This window comes from Artemia franciscana, unplaced genomic scaffold (genome assembly GCF_032884065.1).
Source record: "Artemia franciscana unplaced genomic scaffold, ASM3288406v1 Scaffold_296, whole genome shotgun sequence".
In the NCBI taxonomy this organism is placed as follows: Eukaryota; Metazoa; Arthropoda; class Branchiopoda; order Anostraca; family Artemiidae; genus Artemia; species Artemia franciscana.
Genome location: NW_027063679.1, coordinates 219761 through 238194, shown reverse-complemented (window position 1 = coordinate 238194; position 18434 = coordinate 219761). Strand labels below are relative to the sequence as shown.

General features: G+C 33.5%; 1 protein-coding gene across 4 annotated transcripts in view; it reads right to left on the bottom strand.

The window, feature by feature from the left end:
- The window catches only part of LOC136043087 (longitudinals lacking protein, isoforms F/I/K/T-like), a 58850-nt gene extending 40719 nt beyond the window's left edge, over nt 1-18131 (bottom strand). For 2 of the 4 annotated variants that reach the window (XM_065728013.1, XM_065728016.1), the window contains exons 1-3: nt 18039-18130; nt 10627-10819; nt 6820-7345 (exon numbers count right to left, since the gene is read on the bottom strand). In XM_065728013.1, the coding sequence (XP_065584085.1) occupies nt 6820-7345; nt 10627-10803 (703 nt within the window). In that variant the 5' untranslated portion in view covers nt 10804-10819; nt 18039-18130. Of the gene's footprint in view, nt 1-6819; nt 7346-10626; nt 10820-17602; nt 17768-18038 lie in introns of those variants that run through there. The other 2 variants (XM_065728014.1, XM_065728015.1) reach the window with 2 other exon arrangements.
- Nucleotides 18132-18434: the final 303 nt, after the last annotated feature.

Below are 18434 nucleotides of genomic sequence, written 5' to 3'. Positions count from 1 at the left end.
CCCCGTTATACCGCAGAGTTTGATAAAAAAAAAAGTAAGAATAATTGGTAAATGCGCTGAACTTTTACAGTTAAAAAAAAAAATATATAGAAATTAAAACAGGCGAAGATCTCTTGTAATGATAACCATCCAAAGATCCTGTGGAATCATAGGAATAAAACTAAAAAAAAATGTATTGCATATACTTTTGTGAGGCCCTGAGGAACATCAACACAAAATTCTATATCCTCCCCCCACCAAAAAAAAGCCACCCTCAAAGTTTAAATTTGATTCTTCAGCCATGAAACAAAACAAACATGAAATTTGTTCCCATTTAACAAAACCTACTCATTGCATGTAATATCAATAATGAGGATAGTCGCTTATCTTTAGGTTTCAGGCATAAAAAATATATATTCTTTTGTGAGGATTGGAACCCAATTGACACTGACCACATGATTCCCATCGTTTAAAAGATCAAAGAGTTACTCGTTTTCGATAAGTGCGCATCACGTGATTTTTTTTTGTCAAATAAGTGCTAAGCCGTTAGCTATGGATGCTAGCATATTTTTGAAATTAGATATTATAGAAATTATTAGAATTTTTTTGAAATTATTAGAAATATTAGAAATTATTACTTACACGAGGGAGAGGGGTTCGCATTGTTCTAATTAAAGGACCCTTGTGTTTCAGGAGTCGTTTTTAAAGAATTGAGACAAAATTTAAACTTCAGCGTAAAGAGCGAGGCGTTGAGGAGGGGGCATATTTTTAATATAAGATACCTAACATATCACGTTATCACCAAATATAAACCGGAAATAATTTTTTTTTTTTACAAGTCTTTTGAGAATGTCAAATTCGTCATTCTCGATTGACATGCACCTAAAGGACCGAAATCAGTTCTTACTGTTGGAGTAAACTTATTCTTGTTTTAATCTTGATTGGATTAAATAAGATTAAATAATCTTAGTTGGACAACATTAACTGGATACTTGCTTAAATTGTGTCAGCCTATGTTATGCCCAGGGTGTTTGCATACAAAAGAACAGGCCTATTTCATTTTGCTAGAATTTCATAAACGACAACAGATCTGATTGTACTGGAACATCTGCATTGTTACTGAATATAATTCATTGGCATATTCTTTCGATCTGTATTTGCGTCCAGTGTTTTGTTAGTTAGGGTTCAGTACCTTCATAAAACAACCATAACATTTTTTTAGACGTTTTTCTTTGCTTATATTTCTTTAAACATACATCATGTTGTTTACTTCTACATTTTAGTACAGATTATCTATTAGGTTTTACCAACTATCTCACTCCAAGCAAAATACATGGAACGAAGAGTTCCTCGGTTACATTGTCAATCTAAAAAAACTCGCCCGTCCGCGCAATTTAATTGAATTGGATAACGCTCCGCCTGTTCAATAACATGGCTTCGTCAAAATTTAAGAAGGCCATTTAGCCATCTGATCAGAGGGCTTTTGAGTTTTGCAATAATGTTGAAGCGCGATATCTGCGGAAGGCTAAGGCTGTGGAGTCGGAATTTAAGTATTTTTTTCCTGGACAGAGTCGGAGTAACAGAAGACGCAAACGAAGACGGAGTCATAGTAACAGAAATAACGTAAGCCTCTTCTGAGTCAAAGTTATAGGCCGGAGTCAAGCCTAACACTCTAAAATGCTACTAAAAAGTGGCAATGATAAACAAGATTAATATTGTTGGCTAATTATAGACTATAATTAGCCTGCAATATTACTTTTCTGTATTTTTCTCATTAGTATCAATTTCTTTCATTAATTTTCCGCAGTAAACTAGCAGGAATGGTGGAGTCAGAGTTCTGTTTCTTTGAAAAAATGAAAGGAATCAAGGAAATTATGTTCAACTCTTCAGGAAATGGAGTCAGAGTTGGAGTCAGTGGTTAAGTGGACAGAATCAACAGCCCTGGGGTAAGAACCAATAATTTGTGCTTTTAAGAGTTCATTTTAGTTTGTTCCTCTGATGACAAACTTTCCAATAGTGATACAAAAATGTTTTAAGATTTTTGTTTTACTTACTGCACTAATAAAAGAGTCAACTCGTTGTTACGTATTTCTATATTTTCATATAGTTTATAAATAGAAAGGTTTTCCATTTATAAATAGAAAGAAATAAAATATTAAATGAAAAAATCAGTCCATCTTTAAATGAAATTAAATTAAAAAAAAGTTTTATTCAACTGAAAGCAAGCAGCAACATTAAAGCTTAAAATGAACAGAAAATTATTACGTACATGAGGAGGGGAGGGGGGTTGCATTGTTCTAATTAAACGACCCTTGTTTCATGAGTCGTTTTTAAAGAATTGAGAAAAATTTAAACTTCAGAGTAAAGAGCGAGGCGTTGAAGAGGGGGCATCCAAGCTTATAAACGTAATAATTTCTCTTCATTTTAAATTTTAATGTTGGTCCTTACCCAGCCCACCAAAAAAAGTATGCATACTTCCAAATAAGAAATACTATACGGAAACAATGGGCAAATTTTACAACTTAATGACATTTGCCTGTGGGCTGTGGTAGGGGGGCTTGTTATCTCCAAACAGAGGGTTATTGGGCCTTTCAGCTAAGCTGAACCAAATAGCTATCTCAAAATTTCGATCCGATGATTTTGGGAAAAAATCGCTTGAACCCTCTCCCAATGTTCTAGGTCCACTGGGTAGTCGCAATTACCCTGGGGGAAATAAACGAATAGGTATGGCCTAAAGAATAATTTAGAAAAAGAAAAAGAGTTAAAAAAGAAGGAAAAGAAAATTTATGTGTATATATAAAATATAAAGACAAAAAGCAGCAGAAGACCCCAAAGGTTAACTTATACAGGGTACCGAATTTATTTAAAAAAATTCAGCATTTGTAACAATTTACTCACAGTAAATTAAAAATGCACAGTAAGTGCAAATCAGGTTCTGATCTTTATTAGACACAGGGGTAGTTAGCCCTACTCCTCTTTGTGGTAGTTTCAGCTCTTTTTGAGTTTTACTTGGTTCTTCATTGTATTTTCTGTTTGTTTTCATTTAACTATCTATAGTGACTTACGATAATTTTACGCTTGAAGAATTATTAGACTTTATTTTTGTCCATCTTTGGTTTAATTAAGATTTAAAGGAAATGGGAATTCCCTGGGAGGTTGTAAAGAAGGAGGCCTTGAATAGATTGGGTTGGAGGAGGAGCGTGCGTAGCTGTTTTGGCCTCAGGCGGCTTGGTGCTGCGGCGAGTTATTATTATTAGTAGTAGTCTGCTTTAATATAGTTTTTTTAATTTTCTTTGAAGACTTTTATTTTGGAAATTTTTTTAATTAATTTCTGTTCTTTTTAATTGATGTAGTCTATTTCATTGGTTAAGAAACGAACATTTTAAACCTGTTCAGTTTTTCTATATAAGAGTCCAGATTTTGGCTTACTATTTATGTTGGACAATTTCTAATAATATTCGTACTATAGTACTTTGGATTGACAATACTTTGGCTCTGGATCGTAGTATAATAAATAAATATATGGGTGGAAAACCTGCATAATCTTTGAGGTCTTATAGGACTGATGGAAATTCTAACCCCTTAAGCATAAGCAAACATTAATAAATATCCATTTTTTAATCCCAGAAACTTTCAACTTTATTCCCTAAACCTTTCCTTATATATCACAAATACATCCTTTTGACAGTCTTGGATACACACAGTGCATTTTGATTTACTTTAATGAAGGACTCAACTGAATACCCTAGCTCCAGTAGCAGTAGTAGCATTAATAGTAGAAGCAGTAGAAGTAGCAGTAGTAGCATGTACATAGTGCCTTGTGTTTAGTTCAACATCCCCCTCAACATACATTGTAATTTTCAATTTAATGCTCTAAGCTGTTGATGAGATAATGCTGATATGTCCCTTTGACAGCCTGGTACACACAATGATTTTAGATTCAGTAAAACTTCCCGCTCAATATCCTCCAAAACTTTTACCATAATACCCTTACCCTTAGTAGTAGCAGCAGTAGTAGTAGTGTGCAAATATTGCATTTTATTCAGTTGATCATCCTTTTCATCATTCCCCTAAAACTATCTTAATACCCAAAGCCCTTCCTGGGATACGGTTCTTTTGATAACTTGCATACGCACTATGGAAGTATGGAAAATATATAACTAATAAAGCTTTATAAATGTCTTTTGTTGAAATATAATAGCAACACCAGAATACCAACTTGTGTTGAAATCAAACAAAATTTGGCAAATCTAAACTTAGCAGGTTTTGATTTAGACATGTCATACAATGACCTCAATGATAGATTAATCTCGACCATTTGGAGCAGTTCCCTAAATACTATAAGGTATTCAATAATTGAATATTCATGACTTTTCATGAGTCAAAAGTGTGGCGTATCACGTTGCGCAAAGCTAGTGCGAGCAGCAGTGCTGACGACAAAAATTCAGGGCGGGGAACAAAATGTGCAAAAGTCCATTTTCATTTTTCTATTTGGCGTTTTTTATACTTTCTGATGAAATTTTCAAAATTTGAGAAGAAGGGGGAAATTTTTATCAATTTTTTCAATGAAAATACCAAAAAGAGGCATTTTTCAAAGAAAATACCCCTGAAGAAGGAATTTTTCCAAATCTAGGTGAGGGGGAAAAAGTTCTAGGGCATGGACACATACTCCCCCAATTGACACAACTAAGGGCCAGCGGATTTTGGTGGCAACACAGGTTCCCTGAAATATATATCTGATATGTTTTAATTTATGACTTAAAATTTTATTGTTGAATGTTATCCTTGGTTTTACAATCAGCAAGAAATTCTCATAAACAGAATTTGGTGAAAACCATTTGGCGTCCCAATTTTATGGATTGAAAACCCTCACAAGACAAGGATTTCAACAAGGCATGGCATGTCTACATTTAGTAAAATTCACAGTAAGTTTCGATTTTGGAGATCTATACTGAAATATTCGTCCTGCAGTTTTAATCAACAAATTCGCAAATCCTTACAAACCCATTTGGAAGAAACCAATTATGATTTATGAAACATTAACTTCATGTATTTTAATGGAAGACTGCCTCATACCATGGATTTTAAACTAAAAAAAAAAAAAAAAACACACACTGTGAGCTTACAGGTTGTCAAAAAGGCGTATCAGTAATATACTATGAACGGATTAAGAGTACCAAGGTGAAACTTTCAGGCCATGTTAAGGAAAATTTTGAATTAACCAAAAGATAATTACTTCTACTACTGTACTACAATTATAACTACTATGACTACTCATACATTTCATGATTTTTTAATGATCCTTCATGTAATTCTTTGGTGATGTAACATCCTCTAATGTTTTTTCAATACGAGTTAGAAGAGGTAAGCACTACTACAACTGACGTCACTTCAACTATTACTACTATGACTACTCATACATTTCATGATCCTTTAATGATTCTTCAGGTAATTCTTTGGTGGTTTCTTTGGTAATAAACACCCTCTAATTTTTTTCAATATGAGTCAAAAGTGTTAAGCACTACCACTACTAGTATCACTACAACTATTACTACTACACCAACTTGTACATTTCATGATTCTTCAGTTAGTTCTTTGGTGATTAGACATCCTATAAATAACAAATATCTTAGTGAGCAAAGTTAGGGGAGAGTTGGATGGTGCAAGAGCCCTCTGAAATATGCACTTGACAGGTTTGAATTCATAGGTATCTATTTCAATACTAATCTGATTTGAAAAAGGCAAGCTCAGAAACTCTTATACACCAGCCTGGTAGAGTTTGTTTTGTTATCATTTTATTATTCTACTTGATTTTTGATCTTTATGATTGTATTTTATTTTTATAGTACTAATAAAATGAATGAATGAAATCAAACACCAAGGTAATCAGGGTGGGTACTTTGATTTAAGAAAAAGGGCAATCTTAAACACTGTTTGTACTGGCGTCTAATCATTGTAAATAATTTCCTAAGAAAAATATAAATGGTAAAGTGTTAAGATACACAATATTTATGTGTTTTCAAATTGGTGAAGAAGGAAGGGGGCGTAGGTTGCACAGGTCCAAAGAACTGTCTAACACCAGAATTTCTTAAAAACCAATTTGTTAAAATTTAACATCACTTGAGGAATAGACTAAGGACAGCCCTATTGAAATCTAAAACACTTTTTACTATCAACATTTATTCTTTTAGGTTTATTAAATTTAAAAACAACAAGTCTTTTTTCAACTAAAATAAGGAGCAACATTAAAACAGAAATTATTACGCATATGAAGGGGATTAATCTCTCCTAAATACCTCGCTATTTACTCTAAGGTTTAACTTTTTGTTCTAATTATTTAAGAATGACTCCTGAATCACACTATCATTAATTAGAAAAATTAATTTTTTTAAAGTTGAAAAAAAACTTTTGACTCCTGAATCACACTATCATTAATTAGAAAAATTAAATTTTTTAAAGTTGAAAAAAAAACTTTTATTTACTAATAGATTCAATTATAAGGTGAATGCCACTTTCATCAACTTACTATCGTTGATACATCTAGGGCAACAACCACCAAAAACGGATTATTTTAGAACACTGGTGTCAGTGGGGATATTGCCCTTCCCTCAGTAATTATTTGTTCCCCTACATTTTGAAAAATATCGATTTTGATTATTTTCATTCAAAATGACTTACCTGATACTTTCATTGAAAAATTAAACAATTGAAAAAATTGGCAGCACCCTCTTCCCCTCAATTTTGAAAAGTGGTCTTTGATCCATAACTAATTTTCGTGAATTGATACCACTGTTCCAGAAATAATTACGAATTTTTAAATGAACCACAAAGAAATATTACCTTGACTGTCTTCTCCTTCCTGAGTATTTGATATTTCATTTTCACTCCATTCATCCTCTGCGCCCTCATCTTCACTGAAACTCGTTTCCGACTTCGGCTTACTACTATTTAGTTCATCACTACCATTAACACCAACAACTTCCTTTTCTTTATCCACCTCTGATACACTACTATCAGGAACATCAACCCGACGCCTTTTCATACAAACACTCCCAAAGTTTGGCACACCTACAGGGTAATCAGCACTTACTTTTTTATATTCACTCTTTGGCGACTGACTAGAAACAATATTGATTTTGTGCAAAGGAGGAGGGGGTGGAGGCGGAGCTCTTCTAGAGAGATCATCTGGTTCAGCTAGGCCTTTTATTTTTAAGCTTTCTGCTGTCTGTATGAGAGAAGCAAGATTATGTTGTGCTATGCTCACTTCCCCTTTATACATGTAGTCAATAAGTGCTTGCAATTCAACAAACCTGACATCTTTGAGGAATACAACCATGTCCCTTCCGGTATAATTGGACAGAAGATCCTTAAAAAAATAAAAGTTATTCAGCTAAATTCATTAGAAACTCTTATATCAGTAACTCAACACACTTTTGAAAGATGAAGTTCGGCTCCTTAATATTAAGAGATAAATTTCTAACACAGGCTATATAAAATGTTACATTCATATTGTATTAAAAGCATGTATTAGAGTGCCTCAGCAATTTCACACAAGAACCAAAATCGCTGTATTTTTGGTATTAAAAAGAGGAAAATTCTTTCCTTTTTTCTCAAAAGTAATCTTCATAGGTGATACGAATGGCATGGAATGATTGCTATATGGCACCAAAAGGAGGTAAGCAAACGTAAATTGTCAAAAAAAGGAACATAGAGGAGAATAAAAAAGCTAAACTTAAGGCTCATTCCTTTGAAAATCAGTTTTGCTCCATTAAACTAAAATGCAGCACAATGGTATTTTTCGTGGCGTCCGATACCAAATCAGGACTATGTAAAAGATCAGCTCTAGACAAAGCTGTTCCTAGGGTTGGCGGTGTCTGGGGGGAAATTGGTTACAGCAACCCCCTCTGTGATTCAATTGGAAGCAAAAAACGCCGAATCAAAGAGAGCAACTGCAATCAAATTGGGCAACCCCACATCCGCTGCGCCCCCAGGCCAGCTATCCCGATTGCTCCCTCCCCCTTTTGACGGTTCTGGCTCAAGACTTCGTATACTCTATAACTTTTAAACTTAGCAATTATTTAGACATAAATTAAGTTGAAATTTCGAAGATATAATACATGTTAACAAGGGTAGAGACAAACAGATGTCTATCCGTGTCTCTAAAAAAATCATCAGCGGTGACATGAGTGGCTAGAAAAGACGGATAGCTGGCATAAAAGGTAGGCAAAGAGTACTGAATAGCCTCAATTAGAAAATAGAAGGCAACACATTTAAATGAATAAGAAAGCTAAACTTAAAATTCATCTCTTAGAAAATCAATTGCTGTTTTATTGAAAGCAAAACGTATTGGCACATTGAAAATCACGTTTGATACATAGTGGCACCGTTTTAATGCACTGCCACCATTTTGGTGGTAGTTCCATTTTTATTTCTCCTACTCATGGTAATTTTTCAGTTTTTGGTTTGGAGTCCATTTGGAACTAGAACTCGATTTACATTGAACTGCTGCCAAACTTTGGTTTACAGAAGAAGGTGTAAGTTTTAAATAATATTAAATGGCTTCAGTAAACATGCTACCTGTGACTGAGTCTCCACAAATGAAAAAAGAAAATGTGGTGCATTTTCTCTGGTTCTGTAAAAAAGATGAAAGTAAAAAAAGTGAGCTACTGCTCACTTTTTTCCCTGTTTGGCTATATAGCAAAGCCTGCTTAAACTATATTATGATGGTTCTGCCTATTGCTTATCAGGAAATAGAGATGTCTATTAATAACATTACAAGCAATAATTTGCTCTTCATATGAATTCAGTCATTAAAAATTAATCTTTTTAAATGCCATTTATGAGGAGCACATAAGATCCTCTTATCCTCTCATCTGCTTAAGACTAAGAATGCAACTTAAAGGAGTTTTCACACTACGTATGTAAATTTCTATACTAAGTGGTTAAGTTACATTATGTAACTTTTGCACTTAAATAAGTAACTTCTTATTGGAATGCCATAAAAATCTGTAAAACCATATGAATCATCTTCTAAATCATTTACAGCTAACTATTCAAAAGTGGAAATGTGGAATTGATAGGGAGAGGGAGTTCCACCTAAGGGTGATGAGAGAGCAATTAATCAGTCTTCAAAATAACCTTATTTATGTCAAGTTCCAGTACCTCCCCAGTCACCAAGGCATCAAATATAATGAGGGAGCAGACCAGCTAGTAATTCCTTGAATAGTCAAATCAACCCCAGACCTCCCAAGACATGCTCAGAAGAAGAATTCCTTTCTAAAACATAAATGCCCTCCTTGTCTTTACTGTCGCCAAGGGCAGAACTTTTTTGTTATAGAATCACAAGCAACCCTTTGATCCTGAGAAAAGCGGAGTTTACTTGGCAGCTCAATTCCAGAATTGCTGAGCTACTTGATTTTTGCATGTATATTTATCCAGTAAGAAGAAGTCAATATTAGGAAGATCTTCAATAATGCAAACCTCCAGCCTGACAACAACCCGTTGCTGCTCTCAAGCCTACCAGCTAACACTGAAAGAGAACTATGCAGAAATATTTTCAACTTTCAGCAGCATCATAATTTTTGTGAACAGATTGGACAGATAATAGTAAAACTTATTCCCAACACTTAACACCTGCAGAGGGAAAATTGTCATGAAGCCAAAAGGAGACCAAGGTAGAGTTTGGAAGGCTTGGCATTTTGAGAAGATGGAAATTCAAGCCTTTATTGAGCATGAAATCCTTTCTGAAAAAGTTTATTAATCTAATTTCAGAATCTATCTGCTGCTAACCCCAGAAATTCCATTTTGTTGCCGCTAGTTAGCTTCCTATAATATAACATAAAATTCTACATAGAGCTCAAGCCTACTTGGCACTGCCTATACTACAGAAAAAACTCACCCTGTATGGTAACATACATTTACACAAAGTCTCAAGTTCTGCTAATTTGAAAGGCTTTACAGCATGTTGTAAAAGCAACAGAAGTCTACTTTTAACAACAAATAATCATTTGGCTGTATGAGCTCACATTGCAACAATGGGCTATAAACTGCCCAACAATGAGCAAAACAGAAACCTAGCAATGGTATCTTGCAATGCAGCAATGGGATTCAACAGCTTTTCCACCATGTACTGAGCTCACATTGCAATAATAGGTTCTAAACTGCCCAACAATGAGCAAAACAGAAACCTAGGCAATGGTATCTTGCAATGCAACAATGGGCTTTAACAGCCATTCCACCATGTACTGTATGAGCACAAATCGCACACTTTTAAAGATATAAATGCTCCTGATTTATTGTTGTATGCTTATTGAAATTTTCTGCAAATCCTGACTAGCCACAGTCAACGGATAAGGGTTAATTTTACGTATAAATAATACAAAGAAATATACATATACTCTATCCAAAGTTAATGCTGTGCAGTAGTGTCAACTTTGAACCACTGGAGAACAGTCATCACAGGCCATAACTACCTTGTGATCACCATTCCCAAATGGGCTTAAATTTCATTTCTCCAGTAGACGTCTCATGTCACTGGGCCCTAACAAACCGAAAAAAAAAATCACCATCTTCATCACAATGCACAACAGATCCAGTATGGAACTTAATTTTGTTCTGAACTACAAATTGAGGTAATATAAATCTTACATGAAAAAAAGGACTACAGGCAGAGAGTACTAGTTTGTGAGCTTTAAGCGTCTGTCCTTCAGCTGCTAGTGTTATATCAACAAGAGTTTGATTTACAAGAAGCCTGTCCAAAACAGCTATTAATGTAGGTTGATGGTTATTCCACTTTAAACGAAATTCCTGTTCCCCTATGTCCATGATTAGCACAATATACCTAAAAAAGAAAGAAAATTAAAACAAAAATGGAAGCAACAAAAGGAGAAAACCTTGAAAACAGTAGGTACATGGCTATTTTGAAGAAAAGGAAGAACAACTGCTACTGTAGCAACTTTCCACTTTTGGTATTTTTTGTTTTTGTTGTTATATATACTAGATAAAAGTGTTTTGATTGTTGTTATTTTTTTTTAATTTATATTTTGGTACTTTTTTGATGCCACTACAATAAGGGACTTCTTAAGGATGGTAGGACATCCCTCTTTATGTACAAAGTGCATTGAAATTGGTAGTTGTAATATTTTAGGTTTTGCAGTTTCTGAATTTTTGACTATTATAATTTTTGTATTTATAATTGGTAAAGTTGATATTTTACAATTTCTGACAGGGTATTAGACTAATTGTTAGTTTGAGTGTAGTAGATCAGTACAATGAAGCACGATTGTGAAGATTGTGAGTGGATGTAGGACTTATTTAGAATTTTTTTTTTTGGTTTTTCTAGGTTTAAGGAAAAACAGAAAAAGGATCCTGGAGCACAGAGAAGAAATTCTGGAAGCTCCATTCAATTACACCAACTTCAAAGCAATTGTTCCATCTGTTTTTATGGAAGTACCTTATACAATTATTATATATTCTATTTCCATAGTTTGTTCATGGAATGGTAACTGTACATATTGGTTTGGTCTTTACTTTTCATTCTTTTTTCTTATCTTAAATCTCATTCTTTTTTATAGTTGTTATTACCATAAATTGCAGCTTGGGCCCATCTTGTAAATATTTCCTTGTAAAGCTCCAGAGTTAATGATCCATAAGTAGTTATTATGTTGTTTTGTGACCAAGTGCAGTTGGATGACCAATAGCTTCCACTCCTTCAAGGACCTTTCAGCACCCAGCCTTCAATAAAAATGTAACAGAGTCAGCATATACTGCATCTTCAGAGACTTTGTTCTAGTCATTGATAATCCTCAAGGAAAAGAATTGAGAGCAGGATTTGGTTTGGGTCTCTCAAAATTCTGAAAATTACAATTTGCCATCCCCAGCATTTTTGTGAATTGGTGTCCAAAAAAGACAGCAATGGTTTATAATGAAGCTTCAGTAAGACACCACAAGGTCTCAAGCTCAAACCTGTTCTGAGATTCACTAGAGGGATCTTTAGAGTTTGTGATCAGTTACAAGTCCTATTTTGAGTGGGCAGCCATTATCCAACACTTTTTTATTTTAAGGCTACATTAGGGATCTAGAGGATCATCTGGGGGCCTGAGCATCAGTACTAGACTCAACAAGGTCATCATGGCTGCAGGATCAGATGCAAACTTATTGAATATGATGAATAAGATCCAATCTATTATTTGGTTCAATGTGCTGTAATGAATTCATTTCATCTGCTCAAAGATTCATGGATCTATTACCTTAGATTAGAAATGGGGGTAATCTAAGGATGTGATTCTTTTAGCCTCCTCATTGATGAATTACTATTGTCAAGTTGATGATTTGTGAGCTTCCCAATCATACTTTAACTTGGCATTACTTTACTCTGTGATGATTCTTGTCTTGAAGATTTTTAGACTAGCTGACAATATTTTTTCTTCTTGAAAAGAGTTACAGAAGTCCACAAGTCAACTAGAGAAGGAGCAGCTTTGCTGACAGGATTGGCAAAACATATTGCTTTTTTCAGAGCATCCACTCTTGGAGTATGTGGTTGATAATAGGAGAAGATCAGGAAATGCTTGTTTATAAATGGTCTTGTAAACAGTGATGACATTCTATTATTTTGTTTATAGGAAAGGCTTGGTAGTTTGAAATGGAACAATCACTTGTTGTAAGGCAGATTTATGACCCCATTCAGTTTAGCAGCATGTGTCTGTACTGCTTCAAGTATGGTCTCAACTTTTCTATAGAATGGAAATAGCATACACATCCCCACCCCTTAATTAGGTCTGACCAAAGCAATGTAGGGATAAGTGGTTATTTTGATCAGGACTGCAGATGGATCTTTTGGTAGCTTAGTTCTATTTAATCAGCTGAAGAAGTAACAGAACCAGCACAGAAGTGAAATTTAAGCTCATTATAAACAATATCACCTAGATCCTTTTCCTCATTGAATGCTTCTGCTGGTAGATTATTTAAAGTTTATAAAAATATAGGTTTTTATATTCAAAGTAGAGGGTGGGTATTTCAGATATATTAGAACTCCACAACCATTGGTTAGCCCAGTTGCTGTGTTGATTCCTGCCATATTGGAAAGTATTGCAACAAGTCTCACAAGTTTAAATTTATTGAGATTTTTTCTTAGAGATTTTGTGCTATAGAGGAAACATTACACATATGAAAATATTGAAGAAAGCAGTACCCAAGATAGTGACTTAAAGAATGCCACTTCTAGGGCCATAGATTCTGATATACTGGGCATTGCTAGGTAAAGGTGCATAGACTTTGTCAGGGGTTCCTCTGTTAATCAGATCTGTAATAAAAATACATCACCAAAGTAGATTTTTATCTACAAACCTTCTGCTTTGGAGCCAATGTTGGGAATGATGTATGATACTATTTTTGTCCAGATGTTTAATAATGCCCTTGTTTGCTATTCCCTCAATTATTTTAACAATTATTGAGGTTAAACTAATTCATCTGTGATTTCCTGTTGCATTTCTTTTTCCTTTTTAGAACACAAGATTTACACACTTTTCCTGGTAAATATGCAGTTTCCAACATAAATTAGCTAGTATAAAAGTGAATCCATCACCTCTTACTTTTTTTTTATTGTAGCCTACTCATAATTCAATGATCACTTCTGGAGAAGATAAATTGTGGGCCCTTAAAGGGGATAAAGCCAGACATAACCTAACTTTTAAATAGAGCTTACAACCCAACCTTTTTAAATAGAGCCTAAAAACCCTCAAAATGACATTACAGCAAAATTGACACAATTTTTTAAGGGTTTCTGGCTCTTTTTAAAACCCTTCAATTTCTTTTTCACAGTGACATTTTACAATTAAGATTAATGAAAATAATATTTACCATCCTGAATCTGATACAAATGGCAATTTTGTCTCATAAGCCAGTTTTTTTTTTTTTTTTTTTTTTAGAAACACATTTTTAAACTTTTGGTCACTATGTGCAGTTTTAAGCCCTTTAAGGGATCAAAATGTAATTTCTCCCAAAAGTAATTATTGAATTATAAAAGAGTATAAGAAATGTATCAAGTGATGTATTCACTTTCACCCTAGTTAAATTATCTTAGAAACTGTAAATTTATCCCTTCTTTCTTCAGTATCAACAGATTTTTGAAAAAGCTGCCTTAAAGGGTTTGGATTTTTCAACATTAATTACTGAAGTTTCATTTCCCAGCCTAAACAGCTTTCCAAGTTGGTGATTGGTTGCTACATAACAATTAAAACCTAGTTAAGGCTGTAAAAATATTCAAATAAGTTTTTTCATATGGATCAGCACAATTCAAAGAAAGCAACAAAGTACAATGCTAGACTTTTACAATACTTAATTCCAAAACTGATGAACCAAATTTCTTGCCCACAATAATTAATAGATTAATAAAGGAGAAATGATATATTTGTGGAATCAACAAAAGCTAATGGCAGAAATTTCATGAATAGATTCAGAAACAAAAATTGTGTCATGAGAAGTACTTTAAAGTAACTGGATCATAGAGAATATGTAATTTGGCACAGTAAAAACAATAAGTGGTTGATACAAATCTTAAAGTTACATTGCAACATTCAGAGGCCCCAATTAAGAGTGTGGTGGAGGTATTACAATTTAGAAAAAAAAAATATGGCTTAGAAAACTTTTTTAGATCTCCTTAGTGCTGCAGATCTATTTATGAAACTTTTACTTTTTCAAAAGGCTACAAAAGTTTGGGTGAGGTTAATATAGGTTAGTACCCTCTAGAAGGAGGAAGGGGTGAATCTAGATACCCCAAAAGACATATTTTAGGCTTAATTCCAGAAAGCTTTACCTGACTCAACTATATTTCAAGACAGCCAAAAGCTTTTCATGTAGCATATTACACTGTAGAAGTTAGACAGTTAGACAATTAGTTATATGATTAGAGGGCTAAATGTCATTATCAATATACCAGCTTCTAAAATTTTTGATTACCATTAAACTGCTGTCACTTGTTGGTGAATTTATCTAGTTTGGTAAAAAAAAATATATAAAATTTACAACAATTACAAATAAGTTTCCATTTAGATTTTATTTGATTTAAAGTCAAACTATTCCAATTTTATGGTAGAACAATATCTTTTCATACTAGTGACTGGTACATTACCAAACATTACTTAAGTAATGGCTTAGAACAGTGGTATGCAAATTTATTACCCAAATAATAACATTAAACTAATTTTTGAAGAATTGGGAGCCAAATCTGCTTGTTTAGTAAACTTTTTTTTGCACTAAATGAGTAGTACACTACATAAAAACTAAATTTCATGCTTATTAGATATAATTAGACAATAAGATGTTTTTAAGATGCTAGTTTATGATATACTTACTAATTAGACAATTTAAAGAAATGTCTCTAAAATCTAGAGTCAAAGAAAAATAGATTAAATAGATATTCTTTCCCAAGGTTGAAATACATGCTATGGGGTAAAATATCTAGTAGTTGCAGAGCAGTTCACCACTTCATCCCCTGATGCTTTTTCTGTGCCATTTTGTAAATCAATAATTTCTTTTCAGAGAAATTACGTTTTGAGCCCTTAAAGGGCACAAAACAGCACATAGTAATCAAAAGTTTAAAAATATGTTTCTAAAAAAACTGTTAATTGCCATTTGCAGCTGATTCAGGAATGTCAACTATTATTTTTCTTATTCTTAGAAGTGAATATGTTATTTTTAAAGCAAATTTGCAGAATTCTTTAAAAAGAGCTAGGGATCCCTCAAAACTGACATCAGTTGAGCTGTGATGTCATTTTTGTGGGGTTCATGAGCTTTTCTTAAAACATTTCTGCAAATTTGTTTTTGAAATAAAAATTGATTCTTAAAAGTGAATATGTTATTTTGACAGCAAATTTGCAGAATTTTTTAAAAAGAGCTAGGGATCCCTCAAAACTGACATCAGTTGATCTGTGATGTCATTTTTGTAGGGTTCATAGCTTTTCTTAAAACATTTCTGCAAATTTGTTTTGAAATAAAATTTACTATTTACTAGGGAAAACAATACTTACCATTCCTGAATCAGCTGCTTCAGGTAATTGTTTCCCACTATACAATTTTTTTACAAACATATTGTGAAACTTTTGGTTATTATGGGCTGTTTTGAGTGATTTTTAAACATGTTGATGTTACAAAGTAAATAAGAAGCAACTGAGGTCAATAGCAATCAAAACTTAAAAAAAAAAACAGAATTTTGATATCAGTAGATACATCAAAAGAATCAACTTATGCTGACTTCAGATGTCAGGTTCATCAAGTTTACTGCTACCCATCAAAAGATACAAGCCTGGGAAAAATTGCCTGATTTTTGAAATAGGGTGGAAATGCCTCCTAAGCTTCAAGGAATCTTAATGAAAATCATATCATCAGATTCAGCATACCAGAGAACCCTAATGTAGATGTTTTAAAGTTATTACATACAAAAATGTAGAGTTTTTGCAAAAATTCTTTCTGCAAGAAGAAAGATCATGGATGCATATTTTTTTCCTAGGGCTGATTGTTTCAAAATAATGGCCCTACAAGATTGGAAGAGGGTGTATTTGTATGGCAATTACAAGTTCTAGTGCCCTGTTTGAGCAACCAAAAAGATTGGAGGACAACTGACCCTCTCTTATGCCCCTTTTCCCCAAAGTTATCTCATCAAAATTTTGAAATTGCCATTTAGAATGTTGTTTTGTCAAAATTTCAACAAGTATAGCAACTGGTAACTAAAAACTAAGGTAAAATGTTGTTTTGTCAAAATTTCAATAGGTATATAGGCAAATTTCAGGGCCCTCTAGAGGGAGAAGGAGTGGAGGTGGGTACTTTAAAAAACCTTCCCAGGACATACTTTAGTCTGTAGACCCATCCCTGAAAGTTTTATTTTCCTAACCTAAACCCTTTTGAGGTAGCAAGAAGTCAATTAACTAGAACTTTACCATACATTTTAATTAATATACTTGCCTGAGATTAGACACTGTAAGTGTAGGCAACTAGGGAAAAATTAGGTAAAATTCTAGTTCATTGACTTTTTGCTATCTTGGAAAGGGTTTAGGTTAGGAAAATGAAACTTTCAAGGCTGAATCTACAGACTAAGGTATGTCCTGGGAAGGTAATTTAAAGTACCCATCTCCACTCCTTCTCCCTCTAGAGGGCCCTGAAATTTGCCTACATGACAGGTCTATACCTATTGAAATTTTGACAAAACAACATTTAACCTCAATTTCCAGTTACTAGTTGCTTTTTCTCTGCCTTTAGTTCTGAAAATGCAATTCCTGTTACTTGAGTAGAATTTTGAGCCATATCAATTTTTTTTTCAAAATTTAGGAAATGTATTTGCATATCTTTAAAACCTTATAAAATGAAATTGAGCAAAGTTATGAAGCTGAAAACAATTTTGTTGTACTTCAATCAAGCAGAAGATCTATTTTGCAAGTTTCATTTTTATAACACACATATTTTTAAAGGTCATCAAAGGTCGGGGCCCTCTAGAGGGAGAAGGAGCAGAGTTAGTTGCTTCAAAATATCTTCCTGGGACATACTTTAGTCTGTAGATTCAGCCCTGAAAGTTTCATTTTCCTAACCTAAACCCTTTCTGAGATAGCAAGAAGTCAATTAACTAGAATTTTACCAAAAAGTAGCCTAGGCTATTAGGTCAGTAGCCTAACTTATTTGATTTCCAAGGCATTGGAAATGGGGAAGAAGAAGAAATAGGAGCATGGGGACCTTGCTGAAGTAGCAGTTAGGTTCTGAGTTCTGAATTTCATTCTCTAAACTCAATTAGGCCTATTTTCAAAGATGGCAAATGCCCTCATCTGGAATTTACAAAATCTAGGCTAGCAGTATATTTATTTTTTCTCTATCTTATTAGTCTCCTATGTTATACTTTTAATACCTGAAAAAAAATTATGTTTACAAACATGTTTAGGAGCTAAATTAAACCTTTAGATTTGGGTACTTACGATTAGCCTAGCCCTATTGAAAAAAATCAATTAACTTCATATAAACATTTTTCTTAGTAAGGAGATTATGGAAGGAACAAAAGTTAAACATGATATAAAAGATACCGTATTATGAAACTAATTACAACCAACTTTTGCTCAAGGTAAATAAAAATAAATTTTAATGGAAGAATCAATCAGATTAATCATGTTACATATATACCGCGAAAGAAATTTTACTACAAATTGAAAAGGACGTATTGTTTTCATATTTTGATATTAATAGAATATTGTAAAATATTATTTTCAGAAGATAGTTCCAAGCAAATGAAAATAAAACATTAATATATTGGTATTCTGTTTTGCGTAAAAAAGGCTGCGTCTTCAGTAGTTTTCCCTTTTTTTTTTAAATCCGTAATACGCCGGAGATTATACGTAAGCGTAATACGCCGGCGAAAATTAAGCACAAACCTATTAGGCAGATTTGTTAAGACTACTGGTTTGGTTCATTCCCTATAATTT